General features: G+C 39.9%; 1 protein-coding gene across 1 annotated transcript; it reads left to right on the top strand.

The window, feature by feature from the left end:
• The first annotated feature begins 2857 nt into the window (after positions 1-2857).
• On the top strand, positions 2858-22161 carry hcrtr2 (hypocretin (orexin) receptor 2). Its single transcript, XM_046355321.1, has 7 exons — positions 2858-4422; positions 6387-6565; positions 12345-12588; positions 18803-18918; positions 19212-19432; positions 20153-20274; positions 21272-22161. Exons 1-7 carry the CDS (start codon positions 4206-4208, stop codon positions 21439-21441), a joined length of 1269 nt encoding a protein of 422 aa, XP_046211277.1. The 5' UTR covers positions 2858-4205; the 3' UTR covers positions 21442-22161.
• Positions 22162-22244: the final 83 nt, after the last annotated feature.

The following is a 22244-nucleotide window of genomic DNA, read 5'->3' as shown; positions in this document are numbered from 1 at the left end:
CCGAATGGAGGGCGGGGTAGGACTTCGTATGCATTGCGTAAGTTAGAGTAGCGTTGGTCGAGGATATTGCCCATGCACGTAGCACAATCAATATGCTGGTAGAATCTAGGTAGCCTTGTTCTCAAATTTGCTTTGTTAAAATCCCCAGCTACAATAAATGCAGCCTCATGATATACGGTTTCCAGTTTGCATATAGTCCTCGATGGCCAAGTTTCTTGATGGCCATCTTGATGTCTGCTTGAGGGGGAATGTACGCAGCTGTGACTATAACTGCTGAGAATTCTCTTGGTAGGTAAAATTGCTGTCATTTGATTCAAATGAATTCTAGGTCAGTTGAGCAGAAGGACTTGAGTAGCTGTATGTTGTTATGATTACATGTTGTTATGATTACACCATGAGTCATTAATCATGAAGCAAACACCTCCGCCCTTCCTCTTCCCAGAGAGGTGTTTATCTCTGTTGGTGAGATGCGATGTCTATCTTGTTGTCAAGAGACTGGACATTGGCTGGTAGTATACTCGGGAGCGGTGGGCGATGTGCACGTCTACGGAGCCTGACCAGGAGGCCACTTCGTCTGCCCTTTCTGTGGCCCCCATTGTTTTGGGTCGACTACTGGAATTAGATCCATTGTCCTGGGTGGTGGCCCGAACAGAGGATCTGTTTCGGGAAAGTCGTATTCCTAGTCGTAATGTTGGTAAGTTGACATTGCTCTTACAGCCAATCGTTCTTCCCGGCTGTATGTAATAAAACTTAATAATTTTTTGTTTACAACTTTAATGGGGTAACAATGTAAGAAATAATACAGAAAAAAACAAAATACTGCATAGTTTCCTCAGAACTCGTAGCGAGGCGACCATCTCTGTCGGCGGCATCTCCCCTGATTCTCTACTGCGTCACTCTGTCTCGCTTCCAGGTGGGCCTAGATCACTAGCCACTTTAATAATGCCACTTTAATGAATAATCTTTACATATTTTGTATTACTCATCCTATATGTATATACTGTATTTTTATGCCATCTATTGCATCTTGCCTCTGCCGCTCGGTCATCGCTCATCCATATATTTTATATGTATATATTCTTATTCCATCCCTTTACTTAGATTTGTGTGTATTAGGTAGTTGTTGTGGAATTGTTAGATTACTTGTTAGATATTACTGCACTGTCAGAACTAGAAGCACAAGCATTTCGCTACTCTCGCAATGACATCTGCTAACCATGTGTATGTGACCAAGAACATTTGAGTTGATCTGTATCTGCAAAAGTTATTTCTGGGAAGATTATAGGTTTCCCTCGGCAAATCAAAGGAGGCAAAGGCTATACATTTTAAACTGTAAGCATTTAAAGGTATTGGTTTTACTGAAAGATATAGGCCTAACTATTTCACTGTGTAAACTTCTTCCACTACCATTAACAATATTACTTTCAGGCAGCTAAGCAAGCACACAAAGTTTCTACTGAAACTTCCTTTTCTAGTTATCATTGTTGTCAAGCACCCCTCCTTTTATTTTGTTTACTGAAGCACTAAGGCCCACCAGAACTCACCAAAACTATCACAGCTTATTGTGAAATAAACATTCATTACTTATTCGAAATTCGTGACAGCCACAAGATAAAGTACACTTTCCTTGTGAATGATTTTTCTTTCTTTCATCATAATGCAGTCGTGTCTATTTCACAATAATCTGTGATACTGGGTTGAACTCACACACAAACTATACTTGTCTGTATGAAAACAGGAAGATACGCTTTTAAGCTCAGGATGCTCTTCCTTTAGAGCACCTCAACATCGAATTGAAGTGCTCAGAGGCTTTTAAGAGGGAGTGCCAGTCCCTCACCGCCAGTAAACATGGAGGACTGCATGAGGCTATGGCCAAGTGTAATGATAGGTGCCAAACCAATGTCAAACCGCTAGGGTATGTGACCCCAATTAACCGCTGTAGACAATTTTTGTGATTAATGAACAGCTAGCTCAGGGTTTCCCAAACTCGGTCCTGGCCCATTATCTTTCAATATAATGGAAAATCTCCAACTTGGAAACAACATGCTGTCAGACAATGCCATCAATATGCTGTTGCGTACCAGTGAATTAAATGTGTAGGGAACCACTTGTCCAAGGCCAGGCAACCCTACTCCTGAATTCATGTTTTTGTTTTAATCAACATGGAAGACCAGGTGTGACTGATCAATTAGCTCAGTTGGTCTGGTGTGGTGCCGAGTTGGGACAAAATCCTCCATTATCTGTGGCACTTTGGGAACAGGGTGATCTACCCCTGCACTATATTTATATTGGTTTATAAACAAATGTGATAGACATCCCTGTCAGAGTGGTTAATTGTCCACTTCTGCTTCCTGGTGAGTTTTCCAAACTTTTTCCCAAGACAAAGATCTGACTTCAACTCTGGTCTTACTTTGCTTCAATAAGGTAACGATCAGGACCTTCCGCTAAGACTTTTTTCAGTTGATTGTTACACATTTGTACATCACATCTTTCTATTAAAAATAATGTTATTTGATGAAGTTATCGAATCTGGTCTCCTCGTTTCCTCATGCAATCATTTGTGTTTCATGACAGGGCTTCTGATGTTTGTGTTTTATGACAGGGCTTCTGAAATTTGTGTTTTATGACAGGGCTTCTGATGTTTGTGTTTTATGACAGGGCTTCTGATGTTTGTGTTTTATGACAGGGCTTCTGATGTTTGTGTTTTATGACAGGGCATCTGATATTTGTGTTTTAGGACAGGGCTTCTGATGTTTGTGTTTTATGACAGGGCTTCTGATATTTGTGTTTTATGACAGGGCTTCTGATATTTGTGTTTTATGACAGGGCTTCTGATATTTGTGTTTTATGACAGGGCTTCTGATGTTTGTGTTTTATGACAGGGCTTCTGATATTTGTGTTTTATGACAGGGCTTCTGATATTTGTGTTTTATGACAGGGCTTCTGATGTTTGTGTTTTATGACAGGGCTTCTGATATTTGTGTTTTATGACAGGGCTTCTGATATTTGTGTTTTATGACAGGGCTTCTGATGTTTGTGTTTTATGACAGGGCTTCTGATGTTTGTGTTTTATGACAGGGCTTCTGATGTTTGTGTTTTATGACAGGGCTTCTGATATTTGTGTTTTATGACAGGGCTTCTGATATTTGTGTTTTATGACAGGGCTTCTGATATTTGTGTTTTATGACAGGGCTTCTGATATTTGTGTTTTATGACAGGGCTTCTGATATTTGTGTTTTATGACAGGGCTTCTGATATTTGTGTTTTATGACAGGGCTTCTGATATTTGTGTTTTATGACAGGGCTTCTGATGTTTGTGTTTTATGACAGGGCTTCTGATGTTTGTGTTTTATGACAGGGCTTCTGATATTTGTGTTTTATGACAGGGCTTCTGATGTTTGTGTTTTATGACAGGGCTTCTGATATTTGTGTTTTATGACAGGGCTTCTGATATTTGTGTTTTATGACAGGGCTTCTGATATTTGTGTTTTATGACAGGGCTTCTGATATTTGTGTTTTATGACAGGGCTTCTGATATTTGTGTTTTATGACAGGGCTTCTGATATTTGTGTTTTATGACAGGGCTTCTGATATTTGTGTTTTATGACAGGGCTTCTGATATTTGTGTTTTATGACAGGGCTTCTGATGTTTGTGTTTTATGACAGGGCTTCTGATGTTTGTGTTTTATGACAGGGCTTCTGATATTTGTGTTTTATGACAGGGCTTCTGATGTTTGTGTTTTATGACAGGGCTTCTGATATTTGTGTTTTATGACAGGGCTTCTGATATTTGTGTTTTATGACAGGGCTTCTGATATTTGTGTTTTATGACAGGGCTTCTGATATTTGTGTTTTATGACAGGGCTTCTGATATTTGTGTTTTATGACAGGGCTTCTGATATTTGTGTTTTATGACAGGGCTTCTGATATTTGTGTTTTATGACAGGGCTTCTGATATTTGTGGAATTAACCCTCCCCCTCTGTTTTTGTCAACAAGGATTTTTCTGATTGGTTTCTTGCCCTGCGTGCTCCTTGCCTCGCATGATCCCTGCTTTGGAGAGATGGTCACGTTGACGATGCCAAAGCGATTCAGATCTGGTGCATAGCCATTCTATTAGCAGACGTTGAATCTGGTTGTCTGTTGCTCGTTCCAGGCGCGCTGAATGGACACTAAAAAGACCGTAAACACTTCCAACTACTGAAGGATGTCGGGGATCACAGTGAATTCGGATTGTGGAGAATGTTCACCCCCTTCGCATGAGCCTTGCACCACGGAATTACACCCATACTCTAGCATCGATGACGATGATGAACTTCTGAAGTATATTTGGAGGGAATATTTGCATCCTAAGCAATATGAATGGGTTCTTATTGTAGGATACATAATTGTTTTTTTTGTTTCTCTCATTGGAAACACACTAGGTAAGTTTTGGTAAAGGTTTTTGCGTAGGTTGGATTAATTGAGCCAGTATCATTCTAAAATGTCATCCTCATTTTAAAGTGCATGGCATTAGATCAAGTCCTCAAAGTTATCTGGGCTTCATTGAACATGATGGTAGTTTTATAGAAGTTAGGCTACTGGTGAGTCGAATGTAGGCTATGTATTACATATATTATTATTATATTAATTTGGTGTTCACTAATTCAGTATCAGTAGACTACCTTCTAAACAAGAGGTTACTGACAATCGAATGTATTTGGGAAGCGCAAAATAAAGACGTTATCCCGAGCGCGGACATGCATGGGCATCTGTCTTGTTTGGATGGGCATCTGTCTTGTTTGGATGGGCATCTGTCTTGTTTGGATGGGCATCTGTCTTGTTTGGATGTGCATGTGACACTCGACAGAGAAAATGATGAGCCATGCGACCTGTAAAGTGATAGACCGGAATCAAAGTGCTGTACCAGGCATTCTCTTTAAACGCTCGTTTTCTGTTTGAGCTGTTAATAACACTTGACAAATATAGTTGAGTGCGTAATAGAAATTGTTAATAAAATATTTTTGGAGCATCCTTATTAGGCCCATGCTTCTAGTTCAGAATAAGATGCCTGTGGAATAAATCAAGTCTACTGCATTAACATAGTCCCTTTACAAGTAGATGCTTCCAATTTTCAGAATACGATTCTCGGCAGTATCTTATAAAGACACTTAAGATACTGCTTAAACATGGCATATTTGAATACAATTGAATCTAGTCCTTAATAACTGCTATTGTGCAACTATTTGCTAATTAAAGTATTGTTAATGGTCTTAATTAAATGTCTTAATTGATTCTAAATTATGTTTTCGGTGCTGACAATACTGGCATAATTTGACAATGTTTTCAAGTAGCTTACAATCCGTCTCATTTTCTCTGTGTGCAGTTTCTCTTGTTACTATGCCAGTGCTGTTCGCTTGTGTTGATCGGGCTCCCGATTGGCGCAGCGGTCTAAGGCACTGCGTCTCAATGCTGGTTCGAATCCAGACTATCACATGTGATTGGGATTCCATAGGGTGGTGCACAATTGGCCCAATTGGCCGGTGTAGGCTGTCATTGTCGTTAAGAATTTGTTCTTATCTAACTTGCCTAGTTAAATACAAAATAGGGCAAGACATTTTGTTTTGGACTGAAACACATGTATTATAATTGGAAAATAAACCAGTCTCATTCACAAACAGCTCATGAAGAATGAGTAAAATCATGCACATTGGACTGAAAGGCAGTGTTCAACAGCCCTTACCCAAAGTTTAGGGCACGATTTTACTCATTCTTCATGAGCTGTTTGTGAATGAGACTGGTTTATTTTCCAATTATAATACATGTGTCTGTAGTGAGGGTACATTGTGTATTTAAGGCAGGCGGAGCGTTATGTGCTTTTTGAAGAGCAGCGTTGGAGAATGGAATGGTTCACTGCAGGCTGGGGAACCTTTGAAAACGAGAAACCTGTTCAATATGTTTAACTCTCCTGAGTTTTTTAAACCTGTCTTGATGTCATACCCTGTGTATACTGAGAGTAGGCTATGTTTACTGTATTCATATCCCTTATTTTTACCTTCCACATTATTTTGCAGTAAATAAGACATTTGTTTATGACAGTCTTGTTACAGATGTAGGCTTACTGTAAATTAAAATAGTCACGATTATACGTTTTTGTTTGACTGCCCTTTTCATAATCACCAACTGACATTTAAGTGACATAACAGGACAACTGGTTAATTTGTAATACCTTCATATTGATTATGCAATTGATAGTTGTTATTCAGGTGCTGCTATTCAGGTGTTATTCAGGTTCTGTTATTCAGGTGTGTGCTGTGTGTTGTATTGCATTTGATTTAAACCAATTAAAGTCATCGATGTCTCCCTGTATTCCTAACAGCTGCAGTCCTTGGTTGTGTCTTGTTGTCAGTTTGTTTTGCAGTGTGGAAAAACCATCACATGCGCACAGTGACCAACTGTTTCATTGTGAATCTCTCCTTTGCTGATGTCCTGGTCACCATCACCTGTCTCCCGGCAAGTCTTGTGGTAGACATTACAGAAACATGGTTCTTTGGAAACACTCTTTGTAAAATACTGCCTTACTTACAGGTAAGACGATGTCCCAACGTTTTTATTTTCACATTTCCCAACTTCCACTTTATATTCAAATCAAATAATATTTCATTTGTCACATATGCTAAATACATTTACATTTTAAAAGATGCTCTTATCCAGATGACTGCATACATTTTTGTACTGGTCCACTGCAGGAATCAAACTCACAACCCTGGCGTTGTAAGCACAATGCTCTACTAATTGAGTTCCACAGAACTGCAAAATGTGTAGACTTTACTGTGAAAAGCTTAGTTACGAGCCCTTTACCAACAACACAGAGGTAAAAAGTAAGAAAAGATTAGCAAAAAAAAGAGGAAATAGAAACACAATAAAAGAACAATAAAGAGACTATATAGAAGGAGTTCTGTTACTGAGTCAATGTGCAGGGGTACGAGGTAGTTGAGGTAATTGAGGTAATATGTAGGTAGGTACGGGCAAAAGTGACTAGGCAATCAGGATACATCAATAAACAGAGTAGCAGCAGCGTATGTGAAGACTGTGAATGTGTGCCAATGTGTGAGTGTGTGGCATCAATATGCATGTGTGTGTGTGTGTTTTGTGTGTGTGAGCGTATGTACTGTAGGACAACACAAAATAAAAGTGTGTACTGTATGAGAGAGTCATAGACCATTTCATCAACATGAAAGAGAAAAGGATTGCATTGGCGTTTCTCTGCAAGTAGGGTGAGTCAACATGTTTTTTTCTACTTGCAGGAATGCACACATTCACACAAATCAGACCATGGACAGCGACATCATATTTAGCTTAAGTTGATTGGATTAAATTGTTTTTTTTGTATCTTTTAGTTGTCACTGTATTAGACTAAGCATAGGTGATTTGATGATGTTGAAATGTTGAAGTTGTGTGTGTGTGTGTTGGAGTGCCAGTGTAGTATGTGTGAGTGTGTGGGTAAAGTCAAGTGAGTGTGCATAGAGCCAGTGCAAGAATGTCAATGCAAAAGGGGGTCAATGCAAATAGTCAGGGTAGCCATCTGATGAACTGCTCAGCAGTCTTATGGCTTTGGGTAGAAGCTGTCAAGGAGCCTTCTGGTCCCAGACTTCTGGTCCGGTACTCATACCGCTTGCAACTTCAAGCTTGATAGTTGGTACGGAACTCCAGGGTACTTAACAGTATTCTTTGAAACACCTTTGAAGGGACCCCATGGTGATGCTTGTGCCACGGGAAAGTATTTTGCTTTCCCAGCTCAACTGCCATGGGCTTAGCCTTCAATGGATCAACATCATAATTCTCTTTTGATCCAGTGTGATGGAAACTCCACTCAGTCATATGGGGCAGAATCCCAAGCCAATCTGTGTGTCAGAGGATTAGCCTAAAGATTCAGACCTTACGGCCACTGTAATTACATCTTCCCTGTATGGTCTGAATGGCAGGCTGCCATGATAAGGACACCGCGGAGCCGACGCGAGATAAGGTGCTGTACACCTAATTATCCCATTACCCAAAATGATACATTAAGATTGAAATACTGCTATTATTTTATTAAAACCTCTACGGGATAGGTGTCCCTACACCGGGACAGTTGAGCTAACGTTCAGTAGACTTGCTCTGATTTGTCATCCTGAGGGTCTCAGAGATAAAAATGTAGCATAGTTTTGTTTGATAAAATCCATTTTTATATTAAAATGTAGGTACTGTGTTCTACAGTTTTGAACCCCTGCTGTCTCTGGCTCCACACCCACCCCGCCCGGCCATCTAGATATGTGAAAGTTATAAGCTAATGATCCATCAAGTATGACATTCCTGGGAGTGTGTAAACTTAAATGTTGTATTACCATATCATTTTTGTATTTTCTCTATAGTTATGCACTTTGACCAATTAGTTGTATCAATTGACCAATACGGCACATTTGGGCAGACTTGATTCAAAATATTGGCCAGTTTTACTGGATCAATCTGAAACGTTGCACACACACTGCTGCCATCTAGTGGCCAAAATCTAAATTGCGCCTAACTGCAATATTGTGTTATGGCCTTTCTCTTGCATTTCAAAGATGATGGATCAAAAAAAAGAAAAAGAAATTGAAAACATGTTTTTTTGTTTGTGTTATCTGTTACCAGATATAATGGTTTATATTGTCCTACATTCATTTCACATTTACAAAAACCTGAAAGTGTTTCCTTTCAAATGGTATCAAGAATATGCATATCCTTGCATCAGGTCCTGAGCTATAGGCAGTTAGATTTGGGTATGTCATTAGCTACAGGCAGTTAGATTTGAGCTTCAGGCAGTTAGATTTGGGTATGTCAGATTATTATATGATTTAATCATTTATATCATTCTGTTAATACAGGACTAGTTAAGGCCCAGTGCACTACTTTTGTGAATAAATGTTTGTAATTAAAAAAAACAAATATTATTATTTTGTTTTGCATAGATTTTTCAGGGGTACTGCAGCACCCTCAGCACCCCTACTTTCCATGGCTATGAAAGCAACCCATTGGATTCCACAACACTTCTGTTAACTACTCACCCCAATGCATTTTCAAGTAATCCAATTGGCTGCTATAGCATTAGCTAGCCTGGCATGCAGTTTAATACATAAAAAAACTAGCAGTTTTCCAATCTTCTCAATTCACCATTCATCATTTCAGGAGAATTATGAGTACATTGACATATTCCATCCCTGGACTGAGGTATGTTCCCAGCCATACACTGCACTGGGCTCTGACATTCTGGCACTGCACCATTCCGAATACAGAGTAGAAATTAATGAATGTTAGATTCTGGATAGTCCAAGGATATGAGAATATTGTCTAAAATGTTAGTTTTGTTTTTACAGCTTTATGAAAAGCTCTAAAGTCTAAACAAAATGACCTTTCTTCAGTCTCAGTTTATTTTCATGTTAAATGGGGGCATACTTTATCAATTTGCCTTTTGAAAAAACATCTGATTGCCTAACAGTTGAGAAAATAACATTGGAATAATCTAAAGACAGCCTCTCAATACATTTCTGACTCATATTATGTTGCATTCATGCTGGGGACAAATACAGTGGATAGTGCCCTTACATTTTTTGCAATGCTGCCTGTTGACAAATATAATAGGTAGTCAGGAGATTGAGAAAGGGTTTATCAGGTTAGCTGATCTTTGGATTTCCTTAACACTGGACTGTATCCAAAACCCACAGACAAACGCCTGGAGCCCTATCAGTAAGGTCCTGGACTGAATTACTGTGTTATCATTCATGTCTGCCTGAAAGACAGTGCTGAGAGGACTACAATTACCAAAAGAGGAGAGGCAGCTGGTGGTCTACCTCACCCCATCAAGAGATCCATTAAAAACATTTATAAAACCTTTACCTGATGAGTTGAATAAGCAGAATTTTAAACTGGTTTTCTCCCCTGGCCTACTTGCAGTGTGTCAAAAGGAAGGTAATCTGTAACTACTGCACAAACTTCGTTGACATTTCATTAGTTACTCCAATATTTCCTACAACACTGTGTGGACATCCTGCTTCTCCTAATGGCTGTGTGAAGCATGTCTGAGGTAAATTGGAATAGCTGTAGCAGCTGTAGGGCCAATTTGATGTGTCCATTGGCTATAGGATGTTAATGAGAGAGCTGAAAATGTCCCCCATCGTCAATCAGATGGCCTCAATTGTAATTCTCACAGCTCCTCTACTGTCTACAGGCTCTAATTGATATTTGAGTGATGGCTGCAGATATGAAAATAACATAACACTCTAAGATCAAAGTGTGTCAGCTGTTTTAAACCATCAAATGTAGTCTAATGTCAAGAACAGTCCTGTGTAGCTCATTTGGTAGAGCATAGTGCTTGCAGTGCCAGGGTTTTGGGTTTGATTCCCGCAGGGGACCAGTATGAAAGAACCATTAAGCTGTATGCACTTACTATTTCTGTCGCTCTGGATAAGCTAGTCTGAAATGTAAAAGGCCCCGGCTGTTGGTTTTGCAGATCCAGCTATATGACACAATCTAAAACGACTTTAAAGAATACACAAGCCCCATATTCTTTCTTTTTATTAATATGAAGTTGCCAAATTATGGTTAATATAATCATGAATCCCGCCACTCTAAACCGACAGAGGAAACAAGGATAACAGAAAATGGCTGGTAGATTCATATCACTGTGATGAGTAAATAGCAACATTTGGGGCTGTGAAGGTCATGGAATTTGGGATGACGGTTGTTCGTCAGCCGAATGACCGGAGTCACTTCATAACCGTTTGAATAGCTAAAAACATAACAACCAAAACACATTTAATTTTTTTAAATGCACATTTTCTCCTCTCCTCCGCTCCTGTCTGCCTGTGCTGCCATAGAAATAGACTGAATATAACGGGCGTCCCCATTCAAGTCAATGATGGCATAATGGGTGGACTGTTGGCCGTTGGGTTGGTCTTAATTTAAGGTTAGGGATAGGCATAAGGTTAACAGTGAGGTTAATGAGACGGTTAGGTTTTGTGTGGCTGGCTCAGTTGGGAGAGCATTGCGCTTCCATACTCAGGGTTGTAGGTTTAATTCCCATGGGGGAGCAGTAAAAAAATGTATGCACTCACTACTGTAGGTTGTTCTGGATAAGTGCATCTGCTAAAATGCAGCATACATTTTAAGAAGATAAATTGAAGAAATAGGCAGACTTTGACTTTGTGGCTGTGATAACTAGTGATGAACGCTGTGATTTGTTGATTCAACTCAACTGACATTACAAATAATTTAATTTGATTGCATGTGCCACATCAGTTAACATCATTTGAATGAACATTCTAAATTACCATGGAAAGTATTGCATCAATACCGTAGAAACAAACTCAACCGCACGAATGCCCGGTCGTCACGTCTAGTTAGCTGTTCGCTCCACAAAAACAAAAATGGTTGTGACGGTTATTTTATTTGAATGACTTACCTAGTAAAATAAAATAAAAATGATGAGAATGTTGACTGTTAAGGGAGTATAGACCTGTTGAATATAGACTAGGGCCCCCATAATTTGACAGTATTTCGCCATATCAACAGTAATGCCGATTTTTTTGTTGTTGTTGTCTGTATTGTGTAAACTCAGATTCATAATATAAATGTTTATATTGTAATCATCCTTTGGCTATGGTAGTTAGTCAGACTTCATCATATGTACTATACATATATATATAATATATAATTATAATACCCGACAGTCAATTATCTCTGCGCTTCTAACAAATGCCGAGAGTACTTAGCACCTCTGAACAGAGTGCCGGCCGTCATTTTCAAACCAAGTGCAAGTCGATTCTACATTCTACAGAATCGTGTGAAAATGTCAGCAGTCAGACATCACCCAGTGGGTGGCCCCTAAAAAAACACTGCGCCGAACGAATGGCAGATCAACATTGTGGTCTCTAAGGGTTGTCTTACCATTCTGCTTCACATCATACCAATTCTAATTAGTCCATAGAAATAGTTGATGCCTTGGGGGAGGTTAGGTGTAATCGTCCTGGGAGAAAACGGTTGCCCCTGTCAACGTCTAGATCAGCCAATTTTCCCTGTCCATCAATGTTTTTCTGCTGGCAGTGACACGGGGAAGAAGTGCTATCCTTTTTCATATTCATATTGAGAAGTCTTTTAAATTCGAAAATAGAGAAACAGAACAGTCATTTTCTTCTTCTCTTCTTCACAATAATGAAGAGAAAGTATTATTTTGTTTGCCCAAGGGAAATCACAGATTTTCTCTCAGCGGGTATATATTAAGTGTAGTACTTTTTGTACTGTTTCACTTTGTGCTTTAATTAACTGCACATCCTCTTTTTCAATCTCCCAGACAATCTCCGTATCTGTGTCAGTCTTGACTCTGAGCTGCATTGCTCTCGACCGCTGGTACGCAATCTGCCACCCGCTGATGTTCAAAAGCACGGCTAAGCGTGCCCGCAAGAGTATCCTCCTCATCTGGGGGGTTTCCTGTATCATCATGATCCCCCAGGCCATCGTGATGGAGTGCAGCAGCCTGCTCCCTGAGCTCACCAACAAAACCAGCCTTTTCACTGTGTGTGAAGAGCGCTGGGGAGGTAGGCGGGCATCCACAAAATCCCTCCTCTCAATGCCACAGGGACTCACCAAGGCACTGTTACCCCAGACCAGACCAATTTCTAATACTCTAACTCTGCTGGATTGAGCTGGATTGAGAATGCCTGAAACAATTGAGTACTCCACTGGAGTAGTCCCAAAAGTATTAAGTATTAAGCCATTTAGCATTCCAGACAGCCTCTAGTAAACAGTCACTGTTTGAACCAAGGTCTGGACCAAAGGCGACAGGCATATTTCAGTTCTTGTGACTAAACCCCCCGGAGATGTTGTCAGATGGGCAATAATTAAGCAATACGTTTGGAGGGGGTGTGGTATATGGACAATATACTACGGCTAAGGGCTGTTCTTTCGTATGATACAGCCCTTAGTCGTGGTATATTGGCCATATACCACAAACCCCCAAGTTGCCTTATTGCTATTATAAACTGGTTACCAACGTAATTAGAACAATGATAATAATTTTTGTTGTCGTACCCATGGTATACGGTCTAATATACCACGGCTTTCAGCCAATCAGCATTCGAACCACCCGGTTTATAAATTGTGTTACACTACAACAGCTACACAAATGTGCTCGTTCTTTTCTGATGGAATCAATATTTCATAGGAGCATTAGAAAAAACCATCTGTAATGTTATATACTGTAGTGTCTGCTGTGTTGACATCACTTTTAAAGGACAATTCCACTGAAATAATATCTATTGTTATTTGTTTAATTTATCCAATGTTCATATCGTCCCAAAATGTTTTTCATGTCAGCAATCAAGTTTTCAAGATATATAACTTTCAAAATACAGAAGAGCGCAGCATCATACGATGAAAAATGCATCATACCAGCTTTATTTCTTTGAAAGTTATATACTGTATCTTGAAAACTTGATTGCTGACATGAAAAATATTTTGGGACTAAATCAATGATGGACTAATGAAACAAATACCAAAAGGTGGTGGGGTTTTCCTTGAAGGGATTCTGAAGCTGTGTGAGACCAGTATCCAAATGTCATTAATCCGCTGCTGTTGTCATGCAGGTGAAAGAGGACCCAAACGCGACTTAACAGAAACAGAGTTTATTAATGTTCAAAACGGAATAACAGAAATCCTCTAGATTTGTAGAGGGAAAACAACTGGAGAAGCGGCCACAGACTGCAGGTCGCCGGGTAGGCGCAGGCCGTGGGGACTGAGACACCTGCTCACACGCAGCGTCTGATGAAGGCACAAAACACGACAGGACAGGGTGATACACAATCACGGCAAAACACGACAGGACAGGGCGAAACGCAATCACAGCATGGTGAATACAATACAAGGAACCGACGGGACAGGAACGGATCACAAAGGAATAAATAGGGACTCTAATCAGGGGAAAGGATCGGGAACAGGTGTGGGAAGACTAAATGATGATTAGGGAATAGGAACAGCTGGGAGCAAACGGACGACAGAGAGAAGAGAGAGCGAGAGAGTGAGAGAGGGAGGGGGGAGAGAGAGGGATAGAAGGAGGGAAAGAACCAAACAAGACCAGCAGAGGGAAACGAATAGCATGGGGAGCACAGGGACAAGACATGACAATAAATGACAAACATGACAGTTGTATAGTATTCTAATCATATACTAAGTGTGGGGATAACTAGGGAATAACTAAGTAGAATTCAGAAGGTACTCACACTCAAACCATGCAGACAAAAACATACAGGAGGCAGAGATAAAATACTATTGGTGTTTAATTACATAATTGACAGTGAACACAAAAAGGTGCAAATCTAAGGTGCAAGCAGAAAGCATAGGTTTCAGCTTCATGCTGTACCGTCATCTACTGTCAAGCATGTAATTACATAGCATGTTTTCTATTTGGGCCTCTTGCAAGTTCTTTCTACATGGTTGAGTGTTCTATCCCAGCCTCCTACATGTTTTCTACATGGGCGGGTACCTTTTGAATTATACTCAATGAGTTATACAAATGTAACATCCATGTTGACACAATATTGAAAACAAGTCACCTTCTTCCTTTGATAGGAAAAACGACTATCTAACCAGACTGTATGTTTAAGGCTGTGGTGGATGGTAACACTTTAAATGGGGAGGACAGGCTCATAGTAATGGCTGGAATGGAATAAATGTCAAAATATCGAACACATCAAAGATCTGGTTTTCCATTCCATTCATTATTATGAGCTGTCCTCCCATCAACAGCCTCCCATTTATCTGTCCTACTGAATGCTTCAGAGTCAGACTGTTGAAAAATACTTGGAATGCATTGAGGGATGACTTTGCAGGTTCTCCGATAAAATAGGCTTGGATGCCTCTTGATTGCTACAGACAAATAGTCTCTCACAGAAAACCATACAACTATTGGCAGCACAATTGTTTGGATAGAAAATAAATGAATGTGTCAAAGCTATCGATTAAATGAGCGAAATCAAAGTTACCATCTCTCAAATTCGTTTTTGGGTGGAAAACCTTTGCAGGAATGTCAAATCAAATCCAAGTTTATTTGTCACGTGCGCCGAATACAACAGGTGTAAACCTTACAGTGAAATGGTTACTTACAGGCTCTAACCAATGGTGCCAAAAAAAGGTGTGTGTGTGTGTGTGTGTGTGTGTGTGTGTGTGTGTGTGTGTGTGTGTGTGTGTGTGTGTGTGTGTGTGTGTGTGTGTGTGTGTGTGTGTGTGTGTGTGTGTGTGTGTGTGTGTGTGTGTGTGTGTGTGTGTGTGTGTGTGTGTGTGTGTGTGTGTGTGTGTGGGCAAATAAAGAAATAAAACAACAGTAGAAAGACATTTGAAAAAAGAGTAGCAAGGCTATATACAGACACCTGTTAGTCAGGCTTATTGAGGTAGTATGTACATGTAGGTATAATTAAAGTGACTGTGCATATTTAATGAACACAGAGTAGCAGAAGCGTAAAAAGGGGAGTCTTATGGCTTGGGGATAAAAACTGTTGAGAAGCCTTTTTGTCCTAAACTTGGCACTCCGGTACCGCTTGCCATGCGGTAGTAGAGAGAACAGTCTATGACTGGGGTGTCCTCATGCAAACTCTCAACATTTAAGGTTGATATCTACAGATGTAGGATCTTAATTTGCTGTAGGATCTTAATTTGATGCAGGACATTTAAAACTTGTAGTGTTAATTGAAGTTTTAAAATATCCATGCATTATGTAAGGGATAATCAGGGAGTGGCATATTCGTTCTATGGAAAATAATGGACGACGTGGAAGGCATTCTTTACCAGAGAACGCATAGAGCCCCGGTTGATTGTCCCTTTTACAGTATACCATGGCTATAATTTAACACATTTGCCACTAGAAATGTTTTCATTTGCCATAAGAAATGTGCTCAACATCCACTGAAGTTTACTAGATAGCAAGTTGCCGTGCTAACCAAACAAATAGATTTGCTAATTTAGCTGACCAAACCATCAGTCTTAGCTTGCTGTTATGAAAATGAAATTCACCGATGTCAATAATGTTTTCAACCCAACTTTTGCTTTCAAAAGCAGGTCAAACATAAAACATGTAAGAATGAACTATTGCCATTAAATTCTACCATGCGGATATTCCATGCTTTACAGGGAAATAATGTATGCTCTGAATGCTCTTAAAGCCAAACAAAAACGAGTATTCAACAATGCCATTGTATAAAATCCATATAATAGTTTACATTTCCTGTGGCTGCAGGAATATTTCCGTGCTGTAGAAAACTGGCTCAAATTAAGATCCTACATGGCAAAAGTATTAGTGGAGTCTGCTATTTCAACCACATCCATTGATGAAAGGTGTATAGAATCGAGCACGCAGCCATACAATCTCCATAGACACACATTGGCAGTAGAATGGCCTTACTGAAGAGCTCAGTGACTTTCAACGTGGCACAGTCATAGGATGCCACCTTTCCAACGAGTCAGTTTGTCAAATTTCTCCCCTGCTAGAGCTGCCCTGGTCAACTGAAAGGTTGTTATTGTGAAGTGAAAACATCTAGGAGCAACAATGGCAAATCCGCGAAGTGGTAGGCCACACAAGCTCACAGAATGGGACCGTCGAATGCTGAAGCGCGTAGTGTGTAAAAATAGTCTGTGCAACACTCACTACCGAGTTCCAAACTGCTTCTGGAAGCAACGTCAGCACAGTAACTGTTCGTCAGGAGCTTCATGAAATGGGTTTCAATGGCTGAGCAGCCACACACAAGCCTAAGATCACCATGCGCAATGCCAAGCCTCGGCTGGAGTGGTGTAAAGCTCACCGCCATTGGACTCTGGAGCAGTGGAAATGCGTTCTCTGAAGTGATTAATCATGTTTCACCATCTGGTAGTCTGATGGATGAATCTGAGTTTGGCGGATGCCAGGAGAACACTACCTGCCCGAATGCATAGTGCCAACTGTAATGTTTGGTGGAGGAGGAATAATGGTTTGAGGCAGTTTTTCATGGTTCAGGCTAGGCCCCGTAGTTCCAGTTAAGGGGAATTTTAACGCTACAGCATACAATGACATTCTAGATAATTCTGTGCTTCGAACTTTAAGGCAACAGTTTGGGGAAGGCACTTTCTTTTTTCAGCATGATAATACCCCCATGCACAAAGCAAGGGCTGAATGGGAAGTCCCCGTAGCAATGATCCAACATCCAGTGGAAAGTCTTCCCAGAAGAGTGGAGGCTATATCTGAAAGGGGGGACCAACTCCATATTACCGTCCATGATATTGAAATGAGATTGTGTCCACATGTAGTATATGTACAGTACCTGCATCTCAGACTTATGCCACGTTCGCATGCTATTCAGAACTTGGAAATGTTAGACTTTCTAACTTGTTGAACGCATCACGTATATAACTACTACCCGTTAGCAAGTCAGACATTTCTATGTTTTTTTAGTTCTCACTAGCATGTGAACGCAGTATTACTCAAGACTCACATCTCTAAAATGCAAAAGTTATAATTTAAGTTGTATGGGGACAGTTACATTGCCAGGATGCAATTTTTGCTCAGCAGTTTGTCTAAATCAGGGATGTCTAACTCTTTCCATGTAGGGCAGAGTGCATTAGTAGATTGGTATCCCCGTTCCCACCTATCTGTTTCATGTCTTAGGTTATCCGCAAAAGTTAACATGGATAGAATGCAAGAATTGAGTAATATTTGCAATATTCTAATAATTCTCATGTGTCAGTGTATCGCCCAACCGTGCCATGGTGAAACTTGTAGTCCTGTAGACCTGAAATAATTGGATCTTGGAACTTGCATCCAGCCAACCAGAAAAGCAAAGTTAAGCAATTTATTAATTCTCATAGTTGAAAAAATGGAGCAAGCACTAGGCATTTAGAGTTAGGCTCAATGTGGCTCAATGTGGAGTGGAGTGGAGCTTTATAGTAATGTAATGACATCACATGCCCAACGTACCTTCAAAAATAATTGGCAATCATTATTTATTTGAAAAATACCGTTTCCATAATCGTTTGTCACAATAAAGAAAGTTTGACAAAAGAAAAATCCGCCCCTGTTGAATACATATAAACATAGTAAATGTTTAGAACATTTCTCCTTTAACTGCCTTTTACATTACACATGTCGCAATGTTTTATTTTGTGACAGAGTTTGTTGAATAAACCCGGGTCAATGGAAACTTGCCTACTTATTCAATTGCTATTTCTTAAAGTGTAGAATGTTTTATTTGTTCTGCTGAACCTTTCTGTGATAGGAACCATAATTCAGCACAATCTGATGATTCCATTTAAAAAATGGTCTCTTTTTGATGGAGAGTTCTGTCTTGCCACTCCATTTAAATTCCTGCACAGTAACTACAAGCTCATGCATGTTACTGATAAATATGTATATAAATGTAGACATGTTTGTTTCCCCTTTGGATTTGACCAATTACCTCCACAATTCCTATAGTACCCTTATGAAAAAAGTACATCATCTCACATGTGATCAAGTGAAATATTCCAAAAACACATGTTTTCATGTGATCTGTGATCTTACGTGAAGATAATGTGACAACATGTAAAGCAACACGTGATAACATGAAACTACACGTGTGAAACAATGTGAAGGGTTTTACAAAAACATTTTTTTTCACGTGATGTAACATGTAACATTTCACGTGAAATCATGTGATTTTCCACATGTGAAATCATGTGGTTTTTCTGGTAGCGCCTCTAATTTACATCTATGTCACAATAATTTAGCTAAGTCACATTTCATTCTCTCAACAGCTGATGTCTACCCCAAGGTGTATCACACCTGTTTCTTCATCGTCACATACTTCGCTCCCCTCTGTCTGATGGTTCTGGCATACATCCAGATATGTCATAAACTGTGGTGTCAACAGGTATCTATGTAAATTCATGTTTGTGAACAATAACAGACAACATTTGCACTGTTTCTTAGCAATCTGGCTGTTTGTTGATTCTCCACATTTATTTCTAGATCATGCAGTCACCAATTTATCAGTGTCCATTATGCTTGCAATTATTTGGCAATGCACTCTCAGATTATGTACTCCACTATTCAGATCCATTCCATTGAGCTTTTTGAATGTTTTGAGTTTTAATGAGCTTGTCAAGCAAAAGCTGTTCAAAGACCACAGTGTGATCGGCTGTGGGTTGTGGGTTCTGTAAACAGATTCCCGGAACGTCATCTGTGCTACAGAGGAAGCGGACGCCCCTCCAGGGTTCCACTTATTCTCCAGGTCCTGGGGAGTCAGCCAGAGTCCGGACCAGCACAGTGTCCGCTGAGATCAAACAGGTCCGGGCCCGCAGGAAGACAGCCCGCATGCTGATGGTGGTCCTCTTTGTCTTTGCCCTCTGCTACCTGCCCATCAGCGTACTCAACATCATGAAAAGGTAGCAGCCTCTTTGCTGCTCTGTCTCTCCATCTTCAGGATCAATAGCCATTACACTCTAGGATTCAACATAGAGATGTTTCAATGAGTCAGAAGTTTCGATTTGGAAATGAGTCATCTGACTCAAATAACGGTTGGCATTCACAGTAGTCCCTGGTAAACATTGTGTTTACAGAAAAAGGTGATCACATTCTGAAAATGTAGTAATCTGTTAGCATTAATTTAGCATACCTAGATCACATATGTTCTGATCTATATCAATGCGGTAAGCAAACATATTTGTGATGTCTGTCTCTCAGGGTGCATATCGTTGTTGTCTGATGAAAACCTATTTTCCCCAAAACAGAAGCTTTTCTGGAATTTGAAAGAATGACCGTAATTTCCCATTAATATACAATTATGAAACTTCAAAAGCTATTTTGAATATATTTTCTTGGTCCTAGAGTCATGAAATGTTCAGAGTACATTGCTTTCAATAAATGTAAAATAATTATGAAAATTGGCAAAACATTTAGTTACGAGGTTTTCATCAGACAGCGACGATATATCACTTGCCATTTCTTCATAGAATGAGGTAAAATAGAAATTAGGCTAAACAATCTCTTTAATACTCCCCCACCCCCTGCAAACACCTGTCAATAAGCTATAGCTCCATTTACAGTTTCAACACACTGGGTGTCATTACAGATGAGGTCTCACTGATGTTACTTTGTCATTGCAGAGTGTTTGGGACGTTTAAGTACACGAACAGCAGAGAGACTGTATACGCCTGGTTCACGTTCTCACATTGGCTGATATATGCCAACAGTGCTGCAAATCCAATCATCTATAACTTTTTAAGTGGTGAGTTTGTCTCAAAATGCTTTGTTCATGATTTTATTGCCCCATCTGCTGGACAGTATAGTATATCACAACACACCTAGAGTGGAGCTTTGGAAGAGGGATTTGATGTGCCGGGGAAACTTGTTCAATCAATTTTAATGGTAAAGAAACGTAATACTTAAGTGGTAGAATTTCAACAGAATACCCCTTTCATATGAGGTTTGATTAGTGGTTAAGAGTGTTGGGCCATGAGGTTTGATTAGCGGTTAAGAGTGTTGGGCCATGAGGTTTGATTAGTGGTTAAGAGTGTTGGGCCATGAGGTTTGATTAGCGGTTAAGAGTGTTGGGCCATGAGGTTTGATTAGTGGTTAAGAGTGTTGGGCCATGAGGTTTGATTAGCGGTTAAGAGTGTTGGGCCATGAGGTTTGATTAGCGGTTAAGAGTGTTGGGCCATGAGGTTTGATTAGCGGTTAAGAGTGTTGGGCCATGAGGTTTGATTAGCGGTTAAGAGTGTTGGGCCATGAGGTTTGATTAGCGGTTAAGAGTGTTGGGCCATGAGGTTTGATTAGCGGTTAAGAGTGTTGGGCCATGAGGTTTGATTAGCGGTTAAGAGTGTTGGGCCATGAGGTTTGATTAGCGGTTAAGAGTGTTGGGCCATTAGGTTTGATTAGCGGTTAAGAGTGTTGGGCCATTAGGTTTGATTAGCGGTTAAGAGTGTTGGGCCATGAGGTTTGATTAGCGGTTAAGAGTGTTGGGCCATGAGGTTTGATTAGCGGTTAAGAGTGTTGGGCCATGAGGTTTGATTAGCGGTTAAGAGTGTTGGGCCATGAGGTTTGATTAGCGGTTAAGAGTGTTGGGCCACTAACTGAAAGGTTGGTGGTTAAAAAAACGAAATCTGTCTATGTGCCCTAGAGCAAGGCCCTTAACCCTAATTGCTCCTGTAAGTCACTCTGGATAACAGATTCTGCTAAATTATTAAAATGTTATGTGTTTAACAAAGTTGAGCTTATTTCCACAGGGAAGTTTCGAGCGGAATTCAAAGCAGCATTTTCCTGTCGCTCTTTTGGCCGATGTCAGAACCAAACTGAGGGCATAAGGAGAAGAATAAACACCGACAGCCGTAAATCCTTGTCCACTCAAGTCAACAACATGGACAATGTCTCACGGATATCTGACCATGTGGTTTAATCCTATACTGGGGCATGCTGGGAGATCTTATAATTGCACCATGCCACCCAGGACACACTGGCATTCACTGTCTCCATGATACAAAGGTCACGAATAGAACACATTGTAAACGTCAAGCTTTTAATAACAGACATCTTGAATAGACCACATACTCTGAATGGACTGAAAGCACTCAATATCCACCAACATGTGTGACAGCAAATCCCTCCCCTGCTGGAACTTCTACCCAGGGGAAGAGAAGTGATTTGAATGAGTCGTGTCTGTTACAGATGGATAACCGTTGTATTGGCTCCAGTCTTTGGTTCTCATCCCACCAGAGGCAGGATTTAGCACCCCATGGTGTTGTACACCTCACCAGAAAGGACAGACTGAAGGATGAATCACAATGCAAAGATGAAACCCTATCAACGTTTATTATCAAAGCTTCTTAAATCTGAAGATGGATTACAAAGTAACTATTTGTTTGTTAATTAGCCACAATAGTGTACTACGTGTGTATTTGTGGTGATGTTTACTTATGTCTTATGATGACTACTTCATACTTCATCATAATAATAATAATTATTGCTATTATTAATATTTGTATTATTGTTGTTGTTGACGCTGTTGTTTATTCTTTTTTATTGTTATTGTTATTACCTTCCTATTCTATGTGTAATATCAGGTTATATGTTTACAGATATGGTATTGTACATTAACAATCCAGCCAAAGTTCGAAAATCTCCACGGATGAATACATCTACAGAGGTTTTCATGACAAGGTGGAAGGTTAAATTCTCACAACCTTACATCATAAAGACGGC

This window comes from Oncorhynchus gorbuscha, linkage group LG07 (genome assembly GCF_021184085.1).
Source record: "Oncorhynchus gorbuscha isolate QuinsamMale2020 ecotype Even-year linkage group LG07, OgorEven_v1.0, whole genome shotgun sequence".
NCBI lineage: Eukaryota > Metazoa > Chordata > Actinopteri > Salmoniformes > Salmonidae > Oncorhynchus > Oncorhynchus gorbuscha.
Note: the sequence above shows the minus strand (reverse complement) of the source record. Positions and strands in the feature narration are given on the sequence as shown.

What these genes read in the sequence shown, in the direction of transcription:
- hcrtr2 (XM_046355321.1), top strand. Translation starts at nt 4,206, where the DNA reads ATGTCGGGGATCACAGTGAATTCGGATTGTGGAGAATGTTCACCCCCT. An exon ending in TCTCATTGGAAACACACTAG is followed by an intron (nt 4,423 to 6,386) that starts GTAAGTTTTGGT and finishes TCTTGTTGTCAG; the next exon opens with TTTGTTTTGCAGTGTGGAAA. An exon ending in AAATACTGCCTTACTTACAG is followed by an intron (nt 6,566 to 12,344) that starts GTAAGACGATGT and finishes TCAATCTCCCAG; the next exon opens with ACAATCTCCGTATCTGTGTC.